The sequence below is a fragment of the Lucilia sericata genome, unplaced genomic scaffold (assembly GCF_015586225.1).
Source record: "Lucilia sericata isolate MDLA Ls3-8-SP2 unplaced genomic scaffold, ASM1558622v1 Contig000000F_arrow, whole genome shotgun sequence".
Taxonomy (NCBI): Eukaryota; Metazoa; Arthropoda; class Insecta; order Diptera; family Calliphoridae; genus Lucilia; species Lucilia sericata.
The window spans coordinates 825,001-844,965 of NW_023994042.1; the positions used below are offsets into that span (position 1 = coordinate 825,001).

Below are 19,965 nucleotides of genomic sequence, written 5' to 3' on the forward strand. Positions count from 1 at the left end.
TAGTCTAGTCTATAGTCTAGTCTATAGTCTAGTCTATAGTCTAGTCTATAGTCTAGTCTATAGTCTAGTCTATAGTCTAGTCTATAGTCTAGTCTATAGTCTAGTCTATAGTCTAGTCTATAGTCTAGTCTATAGTCTAGTCTATAGTCTAGTCTATAGTCTAGTCTATAGTCTAGTCTATAGTCTAGTCTATAGTCTAGTCTATAGTCTAGTCTATAGTCTAGTCTATAGTCTAGTCTATAGTCTAGTCTATAGTCTAGTCTATAGTCTAGTCTATAGTCTAGTCTATAGTCTAGTCTATAGTCTAGTCTATAGTCTAGTCTATAGTCTAGTCTATAGTCTAGTCTATAGTCTAGTCTATAGTCTAGTCTATAGTCTAGTCTATAGTCTAGTCTATAGTCTAGTCTATAGTCTAGTCTATAGTCTAGTCTATAGTCTAGTCTATAGTCTAGTCTCTAGTCTAGTCTATAGTCTAGTCTATAGTCTAGTCTATAGTCTAGTCTATAGTCTAGTCTATAGTCTAGTCTATAGTCTAGTCTATAGTCTAGTCTATAGTCTAGTCTCTAGTCTAGTCTATAGTCTAGTCTATAGTCTAGTCTATGGTCTAGTCTATAGTCTAGTCTATAGTCTAGTCTATAGTCTAGTCTATAGTCTAGTCTATAGTCTAGTCTATGTCTAGTCTATAGTCTAGTCTAGAGTCTAGTCTATAGTCTAGTCTATAGTCTAGTCTATAGTCTAGTCTATAGTCTAGTCTATTGTCTAGTCTATAGTCTAGTCTAGAGTCTAGTCTATAGTCTAGTCTATAGTCTAGTCTATAGTCTAGTCTATAGTCTAGTCTATAGTCTAGTCTATAGTCTAGTCTATAGTCTAGTCTATAGTCTAGTCTATAGTCTAGTCTATAGTCTAGTCTATAGTCTAGTCTATAGTCTAGTCTATAGTCTAGTCTATAGTCTAGTCTATAGTCTAGTCTATAGTCTAGTCTATAGTCTAGTCTATAGTCTAGTCTATAGTCTAGTCTATAGTCTAGTCTATAGTCTAGTCTATAGTCTAGTCTATAGTCTAGTCTATAGTCTAGTCTATAGTCTAGTCTATAGTCTAGTCTATAGTCTAGTCTATATCTAGTCTATAGTCTAGTCTATAGTCTAGTCTATAGTCTAGTCTATAGTCTAGTCTATAGTCTAGTCTATAGTCTAGTCTATAGTCTAGTCTATAGTCTAGTCTAGAGTCTAGTCTATAGTCTAGTCTATTGTCTAGTCTATAGTCTAGTCTAGAGTCTAGTCTATAGTCTAGTCTATAGTCTAGTCTATAGTCTAGTCTATAGTCTAGTCTATAGTCTAGTCTATAGTCTAGTCTATAGTCTAGTCTATAGTCTAGTCTATAGTCTAGTCTATAGTCTAGTCTATAGTCTAGTCTATAGTCTAGTCTATAGTCTAGTCTATAGTCTAGTCTATAGTCTAGTCTATAGTCTAGTCTATAGTCTAGTCTATAGTCTACAGTCTAGTCTACAGTCTAGTCTATAGTCTAGTCTATAGTCTAGTCTATAGTCTAGTCTACAGTCTAGTCTATAGTCTAGTCTATATTCTAGTCTATAGTCTAGTCTATAGTCTAGTCTATAGTCTAGTCTATAGTCTAATCTATAGTCTAATCTATAATCTAGTCTATAGTCTAGTCTGTAGTCTAGTCTATAGTCTAGTCTGTAATCTAATCTATAGTCTAATCTATAGTGTGGGACTTTGTTCTGATAATCTACTATCATGTTTATAATAATATTTTCTTACATTCAGAACCATTAAAATGCGCTTCTTTTGAAATTGTTTATTAACTCATTAGCGTTTTATTACAGCAATTATCGGGACACCTAGTTATGCATTAATTTATTAATATTTGTTATAAAATTTCATTAATGAAAAAACTAACAAACTAAACTAAATATTATAGAAGTCAGTAAGTATGCAAACAATTCTAAATATTTATATTACTTATCATGTTTTATTTTTTAATGTTTAAATAATAAAATGTGTAATAAACCCAATTAACTCAATGATTTATTTACAAAAAAAAATTTAATACACTGTATATGTACATAATTTGAATAAAGAAAAAAAAAGAGTTAAACAAAATATTTCTAATGAGCAGTGACTAAATTAATATTCCGTGGTCATTTGTGACATAAAAAACACATTGTTTTTTATTTCTACTTCTAACAGAACGAGAAGGAATTAGCGGCTTTTTTTTTTTGTTTGAAAATAAAATAATATTATTAAAATAAAGTTTAATATGAGTTTGTTATTAAACTGCAACTTTATAAACACACAAATGACATTTTAAATAGACTAATAATGAACATTAAAAAAACATTTGTTTTTATACTTTATGTGTGAATTTTATATAAACAAAATTCTTGTAGATATTAAAATAAACAAATTACAGTTTCAAATCCGAAAGTGTTTTAAATATTTATTAAAATCATGCACAAAAGTACGTTATAAATATTATAAAATTTAAAAAAAAAAAAAATTAAAAAAAATATGTTTGATGTACATAAAATATTATTCTCTATATAAGTATTCACTGCTGTTAACAGTGGCAAACAAAACTATTAAACTTTGATAGAATGATGAAAAATGCATATTTTCGTAGATCAAATAAAACCGGTGCAGATTCAGAAGTACCTACTTGTTTCCTTAAACCAAGTATGGAAAAACCTAATTTCAGCCTCTTTTGAGTCAAAGTGATTTTTGGGATAAAAAGCTCATTAATTTAAGGATGTAAGCGCTTCAATTAAACCCAAAATGAGACTGATTTGAACTTAATTCATACTTGTTTTCATAAATCGGGACATTCCACCAAAAAGTTAAATTATTAGTATACATATGGACTGTATCAGAAAAAACGTATCTTGTATTCTGTAAAGTAAAACTTAAAACCGTTCAATACTAATATTGCCAATAATACGAAAATTTATTAAAATATTGTACAAATTTATTAAACATTTAAATATTGTCATATTACTCGATATTTATAAATTTATCCATTTTTCTTGAAAACATCACATTAAAAATTTTATAGTTACTTTCCTTGTATTTTTGGTCAATAGGACATGGGAAAAATGAATGATTTAGAAATGATAATATCTGATATACGTTTTAAAGCTCATGTGATCTAAAAATACAATTTGTTGGACTAGGGTCTCTGGACCTGATATAAGTTTTGGCTAGAAAAGTGTTTATAAGTCGATAAATTGGAGATGTAATCTGAACAAATTTAGAACTACATACACTACAAACTAAATTATACACTCGATTAAACTAAACGGTAGACTAGAAAATAGTCCAGAATTTAGACTGGACTGGAATATATACTAGACTATAGTCGAGACTATAGACTAGACTTTAGAAAGTAGACTAGACTGTAGGCCAGAATAAAAAGTAGATCTATAGATTAGACTATAGACCAGACTATAGACCAGAATATATACCAGACTATAGACTAGACTAGACTGTAGACTAGACTATAGACTAGCCTATAGACTAGACTATAGACTAGACTATAGACTAGACTATATACTAGACTATAGACTAGACTATAGACTAGACTATAGACTAGACTATAGACTAGGCTATAGACTAGACTATAGACTAGACTATAGACTAGACTATAGACTAGACCATAGACTAGACTATAGACTAGACTATAGACTAGACTATAGACTAGACTATAGACTAGACTATAGACTAGACTATAGACTAGACTATAGACTAGACTATAGACTAGACTAAAGACTAGACTATAGACTAGACTATAGACTAGACTATAGACTAGACTATAGACTAGACTATAGACTAGACTATAGACTAGACTATAGACTAGACTATAGACTAGACTATAGACTAGACTATAGACTTGACTAGACTAGACTATAGACTAGTCTATAGACTAGACTATAGACTAGTCTATAGACTAGACTATAGACTAGACTATAGACTAGACTATAGACTAGACTATAGACTAGACTATAGAATAGACTATACACTAGACTATAGACTAATTTCTAATAATTTCTACAGTTTAATTTTGTGACCCCATAAATAACATATTTTCTGAAAACTTATAGATAGTGATATCCATTTAACTATGTCCATATGTTTGTAGAAATCAAGCTCCTGAAGACGCCAGATATATTCGAGATCCAAGTCAATAATAATTTTTGTCAGACATGCTATCGCTTTTTAAAAATTTTCCAATAATATTAGTTTTGCTCGTAACTGTATAATTGTAGCTACGTGTTATTGTGATGGTGATATTGATGTCTGCCTATTGTTTACAATTTTGCATAAAATATGTATTCAATGTCATATTTTACGAATATGAATTAGATTGTTTCTTTTTTTATTGCTACCATTAAATATGCAGTTTATTATATTAATAAACTAATAAATTTCATAGAAAAAACACATTTTTTTTTTGGGAATTTCTATTGACAAACATAAAGCATAATAAATAATTTTGTATTCAATTTCATTTGAATAAATATGATAGAATTTAGGGAGTGAATTGTTTAGATCATCAAAAATTTTAATGAAGAGATAGAATATTATTGATTGACAACAAAAATGATTTACTGCTTCTATTGTCGAAAATTATTTATATAAAATCTTACCTCAATAATAGTAATAAAGATTATAAACCATGGCGGCGGACAGCATGAGTAACGATCTGCATAATATTTGCGATCACGCTCTTCGGGCAGTATTTCCATTGCAATGACATGAACCATTTTTTTAAAGAAGGGCGGCTCTTCTAAAACCAAATGAAAATCATTCTCAGAACAAACTTCACGATCGCGATGATGAACTGCACATTTAAAGCTGCGTGTGCGTTTACCACTCATCTGGAAAATAAGAAGAAAAAAATTATACTTGTAATTAGTGAACAATTTATGTTTTCTTTTATATTATTTTTTTATAATAAATTAATACTGTATGATGTGTGAAATAAAGTTTTAAAAAGTTCACAGTGTTGTCAAGGTGGAAAAGCAATCAATTAGTAAGTTCCAAAATGGAAAGTTAAATATTACAAATGTACACTTACATAGTAAGATCTAGCCGAAAACTATATGGTATTTTTATAGCGATCTTGTCTTCAAATTATCGCTATAGAATTATAAACGTTTCAACAAAGTAAACGTATGCCTCTGGAAGATTAGATAAAGGAGCAGAAAGTTCTTCTAAAACCGGCCTATTTTACATACCTCCTCTCATTCCCACGACAATTGGACCTTCGCTCCGGAACGACGCGAAACATACTCGGCAAAAGATTGTCAATCCAGCGACAGCTGTATCAACCGAAAGTTTTTTTTCCCAGGAAAGAACTGTCGGCCACAGTCGAACTGTTACAACAACAACAACATACCTCCTCTATTAAAACTGATTAATTAAAAAAAATTTACCGATTGTGTCCAGACGTTGCAATATCAGCTAAAAACTAATTAGAAAAAAGACCAAGTTTTTCCTCGTCCCAACTACTTTCTGCTTCAATCTCTCTGTGATATGCTCGACTTTCAAACAGGGAATCCGAAATTATCTTGATTTAGATGACGGTATTGATATAAATTTGGTATTAAATGGTACAATAACAATTTATTCCAAATCTAAAACTAAGTCCACACCTGCCATAATACTTAATTATTCAAAATTTTCCTTTAGTCGTTAACTTTTATTCTTTACAAATATTTTAACATTTTTTTCAGACATTATGAACAAAATGTGCATTTGATACATTTTTTAATTGTTAAAGCAAGAATTTTATTTCTTTTGCATTTTTCTTAAGAATTATTTGTGGGGGAAAATGAAAAACGAAAAAAAATCTACATAAATTTCCCACATGCATTATTGTGTCATAACATTATACGAGAGAGTGAGTGAGTCAATTAGGAATGTTTAGAGAAAAACAAAAAACTTGAAAGAAAAAATTTCATGCATGGGTTTTTAACCCCTTTTTGTGATGTACATATACATACATGGGATGGATGAATGAGTGAGTGAATGTTGACGATGATGATGTGCTAAACATCAAAATTCATGCAATCATGTTACCACTTTAGAATCGTAGAATAGTTCCTGAAAGTGTAGTTGCAGCAGGAGGTGGCAATATTATTTAGCTTCTTATAGAGATTTTGATAAAAAAGAGAACTTTATGCTTGCTGTCTGCATTACTTAGATGTTGTTTAGTAATGACTTCTTTATACATAATTTGATTTGTATACAATTTGTGTAAATTTTAAGAAATAGCTCATTGTATTAAATTAAAAGGACCAATTGCAAGTAACACATCTTATTAAAGTACCCTTTTTAAGCTTTAGGTGAAACAACAACATTATGAATTGTTGTTTGCAATGCATTGTTGCATGTTGTTTGCATAGAAAACTAATGTTTTTGTTGTTTATTTTTATGGAAAATTAGAGAAACAATTTAAACAAATATTTTACATTTAGAAAAAACTTTTTCGCAGAATCGCTTTGAATTAACAATAAAAAGGGGCCCTAAGAAATTAGAAGAAGGTGCAATAAGTTTGAGATATGTGTGTATTATAATAAGAAGGATTATTTTAAAGTTTTCCAGGAGTGTAGTAACTGCATTGCGATTCATATAACCATAAAGTGGTGTTCTGAGTATTAACACCGTTTTTCCCATTATCGATAACTTCTTGACCTATCATCGAAAAGCACAAACACAAGCACCTGTCACATAGGGAAATATGAGATATATTGAATACTACAGTTGTGAAGGTCTGCAAACTTGGAATAAGCAATTGAAACCATCGATCGAACGTACCACACAAGGGACAAATTAATGTCGAAGTGCTTTACGTGAACCCCTGCCGTGTTGGCCTATTTCACAGTGATCATTTTCAACCACTGGGTGAGCTTCTGGGACGACTCACCACCGCCCCTTTGTGTTTCTTAAACGCTGGTGGCAATTTTTGTACATGGCTGTGCCGGTCCATGTACAAGCACTTTGCTCAAGTACTTGAGCTATGTAATCTCTGACCATTGCTGCCCCGCTGCTTAACTTCCGAGATGCAAAAACATCACTTCCGTTTACAATCACGCTGATGGGATGGCCTCTGTTGAATCGGCAACAACACAGAGACGTAACCGGTAGACCGAAGTACGAATCCATCAAATAAGCCGAGGACAGAGAGAGCACACTGTGGTAAATCTCTTATGAACACAGTTTTCATTGAACATACCTGGACAATGCAGGAAAATTCAATGGTATTACACGTATAAGATATCTTTCATTCATCACCATTCTATCCTCAGCACTTCTCATTCATCCGACACACTCATAAGAGAACAACATTTGACAGACTCAAGTTGTTGGTTTTGAATTCCCCTTCCCCCCGTGGATCCGCGCCTGCCCTACATCCATCCTGTATCATATACACTTAACACCAACTCGTTTCCAACGCTAAGCCCCACAGTCACTCCTCTGATTGATATTTATTGTCATTCAGCAACAGCACTGAACTTATCCCGAATTATAGATTTCACCGTGCATCAGTCCTTTAACCGCCACTTTCTCTTCCCGCGAATTGGGTTTAAACCACAGACACTACGTGGATACCGAAGGAACCTCAACCAACGCAACTGCCCACCCGTAGTACCAGATTATGTGGTTCTTTGGTTCTATCCCATGTCAAATCATTCCAAGGAAAGACCGAGGAGTGAATTGTCATCATAAGTTTATAGTCCCGGCAGACTAGAGGTAAATGTAGCACCTCTTTACCCCGGGATTGCAATACACCAAGATGAGGCCTATCATCAAGGAAACATGCACCGGGAGGGACACACAAGGGACAAGTGAAATTGTTAAGATGGATCAGAATTTATTCAATATCCCTCCAACTTCTACATACCTTTCAAGGTGTGATAAAATATTCAGTAGCGGGAAGCTACTGAAATCGATGTGAAAGAAATCGTATGTGAAACTTCTCGGAAATTCGTATAACTTCTCGGAAATTTGGGTAACTGCAACATCACCGCCTCTTTTCGCTCCCTGAACTTCACAACGTTTCAATTGGAAAGATTGTTTTCTAGGCAATAATGCCTATGAAATGGGGAAATGGTTGAAAACATTATTATTAATATCAATTATTAAAAAGCTAGAGGTTAATAACGCTGAAAATTTTCGCCTAATTACACTTCCTAGAGTTATGGAAAGTATGGTTAACTTCCATCTTGTCAAGTATTTAAAGTATAGAGGTTGCACAGGAGACGAGTGGAGTAATGTGGTGGCTCTAGATATTTCCAAGACGTTCGATGGAGTGCGGGATGATGAACTTATAACAAAAAAAATTGTATTGGTGTCGAAAATAATTTTTCTCGATTTATCTAATCAAACGAGTTTAAGATTAAGCAAGACACTGTTAATTCTGCTGCTTTATATCTTACTTTCTTACACGAACTGTCAAACTTCTCTACTCTTATGCCCGTGACAGCAATATCTGGCATTCCAATATATTCAGTTGTAGGCCAAGACTATTTGAGATTGTAGCCTAACATGAATTGATTTTAAAGAATCAGAAAATTTTGTTGTTCTGAGAATGATATTCGATAAACTAAAGTGTCGAAAGAGGCATTCATGTTTGGGCTAGAGTATCTACAGCCTTCATGAGAGGTCAATGATACTTATTGGTGACAGTAGATAACCAACTCTATTGATTCATTTGAGCACCTTTGCAAAGTGGGATGTATTTCATTGTTTTATCGATATTACAATGTAATGAGTACCTCAGAAATTAGGGATCTCGTTATCAATACCCTTATATTTTTATGTAACAAGAACACGACAAGATCGAATGGCCTGTAGACCAAACATTACATTATAGGGAAAATTCACGTATGTATTCTCTGACATTTTCGAAGTAAAAAATGTAAATCATAAATGTCCACAAACATTACTCCATATATTCCTACCAATTTTCCTAGTTCCAACACAACACAATGCACTGCATAAGTAGGGGTCATCCCCTACGTGAAAATCAAATTGAGCGATGACAATTTCAAAAAGACTTCAGATTTAGCCACATTTTATAACACAATGGAACCATTGGTAAAGTGTATAAAAAGAAGGCAATTTGTTTTCAATCACATAGGCCGTCAAAATTTTAAAAAAGTCAAAACCCTGAGACAAAGTTGTACTTAGAAATTTATCGTCGTGTGTTGTTAACGGTAGTTTTTGACCACAGATTTGTATCGGCCAAAAGCACATTCAGTACGGAATACAATCATTCATCCAAATGTCTATCACACAAGCTCATGGAGATTTAAGTAGATATTACTTTATTCGCTTCCATACCCCTCACCGAAGTATGCAGAAGATTCCCTTATTCAAATAACCATGGCGCACCTGTTCAACTTGCACCAACTCCGCCACCGACCAACCTAAATATCGTGAATGGATGTGAATTTTCGTATATGTGGGTACGAGTATTTGCTTTATTATTTTTTATGATTTTTTTCTTTAATTTTATTTAAGTCTTTTGTGGTAAGGTCAACAATTAAATTGTGCAACTTTTTATGTGTTTTGTTTTTCTCTCCTATTTTGTTTTTTTTTTTAATTGTTGTAATTTTCACAAGGGTTTAAAAAGAATAAAAGGAAAAAAATGCAAAAACAAATAGGAATTAATACTGAAAAAAACATATTTTAATAATTTATGCTTTATGCTGCGTAATAAACATTTATAAGATTTTTTTGCGCTTTGGAATAAAAACTATTTCAGTTGTTGGTGGGGCTTTTTTCATTTGACCCCCAAGCAGAAACAATTTAATTTTTTAATTCCATAATTAAATTACACAAAGATCTAACAAATTGAAATGACATCTGATTAAATGTTTAAGTCATTCTTATCCAAAAGTGTGGGAGTTTTGGAATATTACACTGTCAGTTCTTAATGGGAAATGCATGTCCATGTAGACGTTGGGACCAGACCACATATGATTTTTTTTTGCTTTAAGAAATTTTAAATGTCTTTTTGGCGTGTTTTGTATTTGTTTAGTCTCATTAGGCGGTAAGTTTTATTAATCTGATATAAATATATCACGCCTATTAAGACAACGAACTTGATGTTGTGATTTTAGAGTGGAAGGATACAGGAATAAAAAAAATTATTTAATTAGTTCTCAGAGATTGAAAAACCACCGATTTAGAAATATCCAAGAACTTAGTTTTTATCTTAACTTATGTATATATTCTCTACAAACATTTTTTTATTAGATCACACAATATAAAACTACTGAAATCTTCAACAATTTATGTAAATGCCTACACTGATTTTAAAAACTCAATTAAAACTATAATTCTTGTAATGACAACTAAAAAAAAAGAGCAGGAAAGTACGAATTACTGCTAATTAAAATAAGAAAGAAATAAAAAAATAAAATTATATCAAAAACCAAGTTAAAGTTTTGTGACATTACAACAATTAGTTGTGAACTGACCAGACGACAAATCTACTGCAAACTATGAATTACAAATAGAAAACTAAAATTTAAGCTAAATAAAATAAAATAAATAAATAAAAAACCGCACAAGAATAATACGTAATCTACAAGATAAATTGTTATTTCCTGTCGCTAGTTAGTCTATTTTTTTTTAGCTCGTCCAGAATTTGTATTCATTTTCATAGCAACTTCGGGCATATTTAAGATGATGATTTTAATTTGTCGTTATTTTAAATCTCTTTTTTATGTTTATGTTCGTATATTTAGTTGCTACTAGCAATTTACAACATCCATAGACTTTTGTTCGTATTATATAAAGTTCACAGACAATTTTTCCTTTTCAGCTCCACTACTTCCCTTAAATCCCTATAAAGCAGAATCCAAAGTAATTAGTCGTCGGCGAGAATAATAAATAAATCTTACTTTTAAATTATTCTCGTTTAATGTCGACGAAACAAAATCTGGCTAATTAGGAAACCGTAAATGGTTTGTAAATTATTTGTAGTTAAATATGTTTTAAATATCTTTCTAGTGCTAGCTATAATACAACAGTTCGCAAATGGGACGTCGTGGACCAATAGGTCGTGCCCAAAATTAATAACAATTAACAATACAGCTTGATTACAATTGGAACCACAACCGCTGTAGACAATGAGTTTTCATACATTTTGTATGGAGAGCAAAATATCGTCTTGTGGTTGGCGATATTGTGGTTGAGATATGCATACCTATACCAAGATATATTAATTATAAGGTAGTGTCGTCGGCGAATTCAGAAATACGGAGCGAATTCATTTTATTTTTTATATATGGAGTTTGACAGCATGCCTACACTTCAAAGTGCCAGCACACTGTCAAACTACATATTAAAAAAAATCCAAAGTGTATTAGCAAAAAACAATCAGCTGCTCTGTTAACACTACCTTATAATTAATATACCTTGACCTATACTATTCTATTATTTATTTTTATTGCGCTCTCTGGTGATCCCCTCATTTTTCTCTTATTTTCATGTTGTAGCATTACCATATGTTCATAATATTTTGAAAAAAATCTTGCAAAATTGCAAAACCAGGGTTGTTATAATGCGCATTTTTCCCATGTTTTATTAATAACAGAAGATATTAAATGAAAATTATATAAAATTAAAATGCGAAAACATATTGTTTTGTTTCTTTTATTTTATTCTGCATAATTTTTTATCGATTCCTATTTATTTTTTAAAAAATAATTATAATTTTAAACAAAACAAGTAAGAGCGTTATATTCGGCTATGCCGAATCTTATATACCCACCATCAAACCCCGTTTGACTCGAATGAAACTTACTTATGTCGAATTTCATCTATATACTCGTATTTTTAGGCCAGTTATAAGCGTTAAAGTAATTTTCTGAATGGGACCTTATATAGGGGGGTAGGGTCAATTATGGTTCGATCCTCATAAATTTGGTAGACAGAATTTGGTTCGTATTAAACTTATTTGTGTCGAATTTCATCGTTACACTCGTATTTTTAAACCATTAATGAGCGTTGCAGTCACTTTCTGAAGGGGACCTTATATGGGGGGTAGGGTCAATCATGGACCGATCCTCATAAAATTTTTTAGATAGATTTTGACTCGTATGAAACTTACTTATGTCGAATTTCATCTATATACTAGTATTTTTAAGCCAGTAATGAGCGTTAAAGTCATTTTCTGAAGGGGACCTTATATGGGGGGTAGGGTCAATTATGGACCTATAAATTTTGCATAGTGATTTTGGATCATAATAAACTTACTTATGTCGAATTTCATCGCCATATTCGTATTTTTAAACAAGTTATGGATTTTAAAGCTGCTTTTCGAGGGGCCACTTGTATGGGGGCTATCCGAAAACGTTGACCGATATTGCCCATTTTCAATACCAAACAAACCTTACCTATGAGAAATATTTATGTGAAATTTCAACCCTCTAGATCTTACCTTTCGGACTCTATCGTGCTTTCAACAGACAGACGGACGGACAGACATGGCTAGATCGTCTTAGAATTTAATGAGGACCCAGAATATATATACTTTTGTGGATCTATGACCAATATTTCGATGTGCTACAAACGGAATGACAAAATCAATATACCCCCCATCTTTTTTGATGGTGGGTATAAAAAACATTTTGCTTTGATTTTTTCTAATAAACGTCAAAAAATGTGGTCTGTCGACAGTCTCTTAATTTTAATCGTCGCTCGCTCCTTTTTTGTGGTTTGTCGACAGCAGTTTCAATTGTAATCAAGCTGTTACTCAGCAATGAAAATGCGAATTATTAAAAATATTGAACATGTCAAAGAAACCTTATCTTGAAAATAAGAAATGAACGAGGAGTCACACTAGCTTTCTTCTTTACAGGAGTTGTGCGCAATGATTGTCCGGAAATTTCCAAAATTTAAAAACATTTATTTTAATTTAAAATTTTTAAATAATTTCAGAATTAAAGTAAGAGTGCTGTGCCGAATCTTATATACCCTTCACCATAGTGGTAAATTTAAGAATTTTTCTTTAATTTTTCCAAAAAAATCGCATTTCGTTCATAAATGCTCTTCCATCTCTGTGACAAAAAATAAATTCAAAATAACAAACACAAATACTAAACGTTGTTGTTGTTGATTCCAGCGGTTTATTTAAACAAGCAAAAACAATGTACACACAAAAAAAACACAATATCAACGTTGCGTCTGCATGAAAAAAATACTAATTTTTTTACGAATTTTTCAGAGGTTGTCTCAGATTTTTGCTCATATCTCCGTTATTTATGAACCGATTTTGCTGATTTTAATTAGGAAACTTCTCGAAAGCATGTCAGATAGAATTATTGAAGACAGAGATCCCAAAGATATCAGAAAATTGATTTCAACACACAGACAGACATGGCTTAATCGAATCCACTATGCAGAATATATATATATATATATATATATATACTTTATAGTGTCGGAAAATTATATTGTAGAAATTACAAACGGAATGACATACTTACATTTATATACCCTTCTCACGAAGGTGAAGGGTATAAAAAACGGAAATATTAGAACATAAAATAATATAATAAGAAAATTATTTTAAAACTTTGGACAAATATGAAGTTGTACAAGTATCTCACTGTAAAGGTATAGCATGTGTTAATTGCCAGTTCAAAAGGTCCTTAAAAAAATTCGAATTTCTAAAATAGTTTTGAAATTTTAAATAAATTTTTTTTTAAAAGCAATACAGACCATAAATTGAATTTTTTCGACATATCTATTGTTTTTGGACTTACTTCGACTCTTATATACAAAATCGTTCAAGATAATCGATTTATCAACAACACAATTTTTGCTATCCATCACATTTAAAATACAAAGTAGTTGAAACAAAACTTTTTGCGATTTATGAAAATTTTACATTTTGTATTTCCTATTTTAATGTCGATTTATAGAACCCTAACTTCTAGCGTTCTATAGTTGAAATAAAACAGTCTACTTACGACTTATTGCAATTTATGAAAAGTCAACTTTTCTATTATTCGACTTTTTCAATATACGAAATGTAGATTTTGCAACTGTTTACAATTTGGTAATTGTCGACTTTGTCGACTTTTTTTAATGTTTATGTTAAAAATATAATTATTCTAGGTTTAGACTGGGTAAGATTAAATTATAATCCAGAGTATAGACTAAGATACATACTATAGACTGAACTGGCTATACTGACTATAGTCCGATCTATAAACTTTACTCTAGCTTATAATCCATCATTTTAGCACATGTATGTAGTATTTTTTGGTTCTTTAGAAGTTTTTATTCTAAAGAAGCGAAATAAATTGAACATGTTTTAGTTTCTGACCACTATTAAGTAGGGAATTAGAACTTGAAAATCTATAAATCCATATATAATTGAAACAAAAATCGACTTTTATAAAAAGTCGACTGTCCGACTTTATTAATTAATGAAATGACGATTTTATGACTACAATTTTTAATAGTCGACTTTTCGAATTTGCCCTTTACTTTTATGTTAAAAGAATAATGCTTTCATGTTTACAAATGAAAAACGTTTGATTTTTTTAAATTTTAGACTGATTTTGTTATTATATACGTTTGTAACAATATTGGCCGTAATGGGTAAAACCTACATATACGAATTTTCTATGTCCGTCCGTAATGAAAAAAATATTTTATTCTAATTTTTTAATATCGCCATTTTTCGACTTTTATCTACAAAATTTATTATTCCACTTTTTTCTCACAATATAGCCTACTTTCTTATGACAAAATAGTCGACTTCGAATAAACGAACAATCGACTTTTTGTCGAAAAAAGTTGAAGTCGACTATTTTGTTCCAAAAGAGTCGATAACTCGACTATGGTCTGTGAAAAAAGTCGAAAAGTCGTCTTTGTTAATAAAAGTCGAAAAGTCAAAAAAGTCGATAAGTCGAAAAAGTAGAATAAAGTCGAAAAAAGTCGAAGAAAGTCGAAAAGTCGTAAAAAGTCGAAAACTCGAAAAAAGTCGAAAATTCGGAAAAAGTCGAAAACTCGAAAATTGTAGAAACAAGTCAAAAATAGTCGAAAATTTTAAAAAGTGGAAAAAAAGTCAAAAAATAGTCGGAAAAAAGTCGAAAGAAGTCGAAAATAGTATAAAAGTCAAAAAAGTCGGAAAAAGTCGAAAAAATTCGAAAAAAGTCGAAAAGTCGAAAAAATTCGAAAAAAGTCGAAAAGTCGAAAAAAGTCGAAAAGCCGAAAAATAGTCGGAAAAAAGTCGAAAGAAGTCGAAAATAGTATAAAAGTCAAAAAAGTCGAAAAAATTCGAAAAAAGTCGAAAAGTCGAAAAAATTCGAAAAAAGTCGAAAAGTCGAAAAAAGTCGAAAAGCCGAAAAAAGTCGGAAAAAGTCGAAAAGTCGACTATTTATAAAATACTTATAGTCGAAAAGTCTAAAAGTCGACTTTTAATTAAATGAAAAAAGTCGAAAAATCGACTTTTCATAAAATGCAAAAAGTCGAAAAGTCGACTTTTAACTAAATGAAAAAAGTCGAAAAGTCGACTTTTCGTTTCAACTATAGAACCCTAAACCCTATTTGAGAGTAACTTGACTTTTAGGGTTATCAGCATTCTTAAATTTCCAAAAAGCGGCTTCTTGACTTTTCATATTTAAATGTGACTGTTTTGTTTTGCCTAGCATTGTTTCGCATTTTATCCCGTTATTTGTGACAATTATGCCATGAGTATACTAAATACAACATATGCTATATTTTTTCAGCCGTTAACTTCTTCAGTACAAAAACTAAATGCAGTATTGTACAGGCAAAATTTTATATTATTATAAAAAAGTTTGCGATGGTTTTCTATAAAAAAAATATAGCAGTAGGACATTAGATCTAATCGAATTTTATTCACATGCTGAAAATGCCGAAAAGCCAAGTTAAACTTTTTAAAAATATGTTACTGCAACTTACGGAAATTTAACTTTATTTTAAAACATGTAAGTCAACTTTCCATTGATAAAACAATAAAAATATCGACTTTTAAATAAAAAATGACCAGTGCCCCGTTTCTATAATTCTCGCATCGAGAAAATCTGTCGAAAAATTCATTATCATCTTCTGTAAAACAGGGTGAATACAAGAAATTTAAAAACTTCTAATTAAATTTTAATGAGTGCAGTTTAAAAATAATCAGATTCACACTGTTAAATACTGGAAGACTATTATATTTTAAGTCTTTTCTCGATTCGAGAAAATTACAGAAACGAGGTACAGATTTTAACTGGAGTTCTATAGTTGAAATAAAAAGTGGACTTTCTTCAATTAACTCTTCGACTTTTCGTAATTTATGAAAAGTTGACATTTTCAATTTACAAATAGTCGATTTTTCGACATTCCGATTTTGTTCACATCTTAACTTTTTTTTATTTTTTTTTTAAAATACCTGTTTCCAGGTTAATAAAATTAAAAAATGTTAGTTTTTAAAATGAAAATTGTAATAAAAATAGTAGAATTACTGAATTTATTTTTAAGCCAGAGGTTTTAGCCTGATTTTGCCATTATGTACATTTGTAACAATAACAATTTACCTATTTGGTCAAAAAGTCTTTTGTTCGATTGTTTGACAGTCGATTTATTTAGCCCAACTTATAAATTCCATAATTAACACATATACCTACCCTTAACTATATTATTTTACGTCATACATGGCAACTCTTTTGCACATCAAATATAAAAAAACAATAACAACATTTAACGGTAAAAATTTCATTCAACAAATTGCAATAACAAATACACCAAATGAAGTAAAAAATCAATGAATAGAAAAATACTCACACATCATTCACCCAAGACACCGATACGACCGACGTTTATTCAATTATTTCTTTTTTCATACTTGTAGTCCGGCATAAACATATAAAACAATTGTCTTGTATTGAAAAGGATTGACACAAGTAACAACAACAAAATCGCGTAATTTACTTGCGAATGAATGAAGAGTATTCTACAATGGAAACAGAAAGAAAAGAAGAAAACACACAAAAAATACCGAACGTACTTTCACAGCTGATGAGCGCGATAAACTAAAAACAATTTGAATTAAATTTTCAACACGGCTGCAAAATCAAGTACTTTTTTTTCGTTTTGTATGTGTGTGGGACGAAGGGGTTAAAATGGGTAGAATTAAAATGGACAGTGATGTACGTAATTATAGGATAATTGTTGTTGAATGGATTTTTCAGTTAATTTTGAATATATGTTACTTGTATATTACATACAAATATGAAAGTTCAAGTAGTTATTAAAAATTAGCAATTAAAGGTTTTCATAGGTGGATAGTAAAACAGACAGACTGAAATTATGTTTTATATCACATTACATTACAAATACCTATTATTCGCTAAATGTCATTACAATTTAAGAATTTAATTAAATATTACTAGCACCTACAATGAAACAAGTAAGAAACTGTGGATATTGGGGTCTACTGAGCTTCAATAATTAATGTTAGCGCATTTTAACGGATTTATCTTAATATTTAAACAATTTATTAGCGATAAACTGACTTTCTAAAAAAGGCTAGGTATGCGAGATATAGTTAACTAATGTCCGTAATTTCAAGAAATAGATATATGTATGTATGTATCTATATTGTAAAGTATTGCATTTCAAATCAGTATTTATATTTTTACCCCAAAGGCTACTATGCACTAGGGTGATCGACTCGATTTTTCAACCGGTTTTAAAACCGGTTTTTTCTGCTTTACCAATGTCTTTTTTTTCTTAATGTTGATTTTTCGAATATCGAATAACCCGGTTTTTTCACTTTTTAAAAACCGGTTTCGAATACTTTTATTTGCTTTGTATTCAAAGATTATTTAAATGAAATTTTTAAGTAAAAAATAATACAGCCCGTCTAAATTTCAAAAATATTCGAGTCGAGGGACTAGCGTATATTTTTCTACAGCTCCTTTGGTTAAACTTTTTTGATTTTCCTAATTAATTAAAAAAATTTATTTGTAAAATTGATAACTGTTTGATAAAATTTTATCATTATATTATATTCCAATTACAATAATTAATTTACGGCTGAAATTTTATGGAAGTGTTGGATTGCCTATGAAAATTTCTAGGCAATCCTAAATTGCTAGGATAACTTTTTTCCTAATTTTTTTATATTAAAGAAATAATGTAAATCAGACGACTAGATCTAAAGTTATAATCTTTTAAACTGTTAAAAATCATTTCGGGCGATGTTTTATTAATCAAATTTAAACATAAACATAAAGTTTTTCAAATTAAAATATATTTTTTTTTTATTTATGATGAAAAACCGGTTAACCGGTTTTTTCTGAATTTGAAAAATATCAACCGGTTTTTTTTAAATGTCAACTATTCGAACTATTCGAAAACCGGTTTTTGGAAAATGTCGAATAATCGATCACCCTACTATGCACATAAGAACCGAACCTCATAAAATTTTCCAGATGGAGTCATGCTCATACAAAAATGTTTCATGTCGGATTTTAAAGTTCTATCATGGATTTTAAAGACATTTCCTGGGTGGCCTGAGTCAATTATTAACCAATCGTAATACAAACATAGCACTATGGCTTAAAATCTTTTATTTTTAGATATAATTCGGTATATCTGGAACTACTGGAAATGTTATACCGAAAATGGTTTGAGTTGAGGTGTTTTCGACGTGATTGACAGTTGTATGTGATCGCGGACTGGGGGACAGTGGGTAGAATCTCAAAGTTGGTCACTTTGGGGGTAATTTTTTATTTTTAAATTTTCCCAATCTTTCTTTAGTTTTTCAGATATTGCGGGTCTAAAAAGTCCCTATATTTTTCCTTTTATAAAAAAAAAACATTTTCTTCGGGACTATATAAAAATTTTATATGATCCGAAGAGATTTTAAAGCGTAAGCGCAAAATAAAATTTGTGCCCTTTAAGTGGGCACAGGACCACTTTCTTCATTAAAACTTGGTCAATTTTGGAATGCTCAAATCAAGCTATCCGGCTGTTTGCGACGTAGGTAAAATAATGAACCGATTACAATAATATTATAGACCAAATTACCGATAAACTTCCATGCCTAAGTAAAAGCGACGAGCAAATTGCAAATAGTCGACTTTTCTTCAACTATATAATATATAAATAAGTAGGGTTTTCAGTGTCGCATAACGTGTACTTTTGAAATTTTTTATAGGTCGACCTTTTTCTTTTTAAATCGAATATTTAAACTTATTTTACTTCGTTTTCTATATTTACTTTTATTTTCAAAACCGAGTAGACGATTTTAATTTCTAAAATAATCAACAACGACATTTTCCGACAAAAAGTCGATTGTTCAAAACATGATTTATAGAACCCCACTTTATAGGTTTCTCTAAAAAGTTGAAGCAAGTATTTTGATTAAAAATATTCGGCAAATCGACTATATTGTAGAAAAAAGGTCAGAAAATTCGATATTAAAAACAAGAATAATGTTTTTTAATCGGCGATTACTCAAAGTAATAACAAATAATATTTGTCGTATACTCTTTATATTCCAAGAAAAATGTTTTGAAAATAATTTTACAATCTATAAAATGTTATTTCCGATTTTATTTTTGTGTTTAATTTAAATCTTCTTATAAATCCCAAATAAAAACAAACACATCATTATTTACTTCCGTATTTAGGAAAATTCTTGAGAATTAAATTGTTAATTTTCAACAAAAGAATGAAAACAATTTGTATTGCCAACAATTAAACACCCAACACGAAATGTGTTTTTCTTTTTTTTTTCATTATTGGTTGCCATAATTGATCTGTGATCGATCAATGAATTTCGGCAATTATCAAATGAACTCAACAAACAATTAGAGAGTCCAGGCAGGGATCAAACGTCAAGACCGCATTAGACTTAAATAGCAATTGTTACAAAGATGAGCAAATTTACCGCACACATTCAGCT

The 19,965-nt window shown here is 30.6% G+C and overlaps 1 protein-coding gene across 1 annotated transcript in view; it reads right to left on the bottom strand.

The window, feature by feature from the left end:
• The window catches only part of LOC119609111 (protein rhomboid-like), a 21,604-nt gene extending 4,526 nt beyond the window's left edge, over positions 1-17,078 (bottom strand). Inside the window, exons 1-2 of the mRNA XM_037963846.1 lie at positions 16,836-17,078; positions 4,661-4,891 (exon numbers count right to left, since the gene is read on the bottom strand). Of these exons, the coding sequence (XP_037819774.1) occupies positions 4,661-4,891 (231 nt within the window). The 5' untranslated portion in view covers positions 16,836-17,078. The remainder of the gene's footprint in view (positions 1-4,660; positions 4,892-16,835) is intronic.
• Between the last annotated feature and the right edge of the window lie 2,887 nt (positions 17,079-19,965).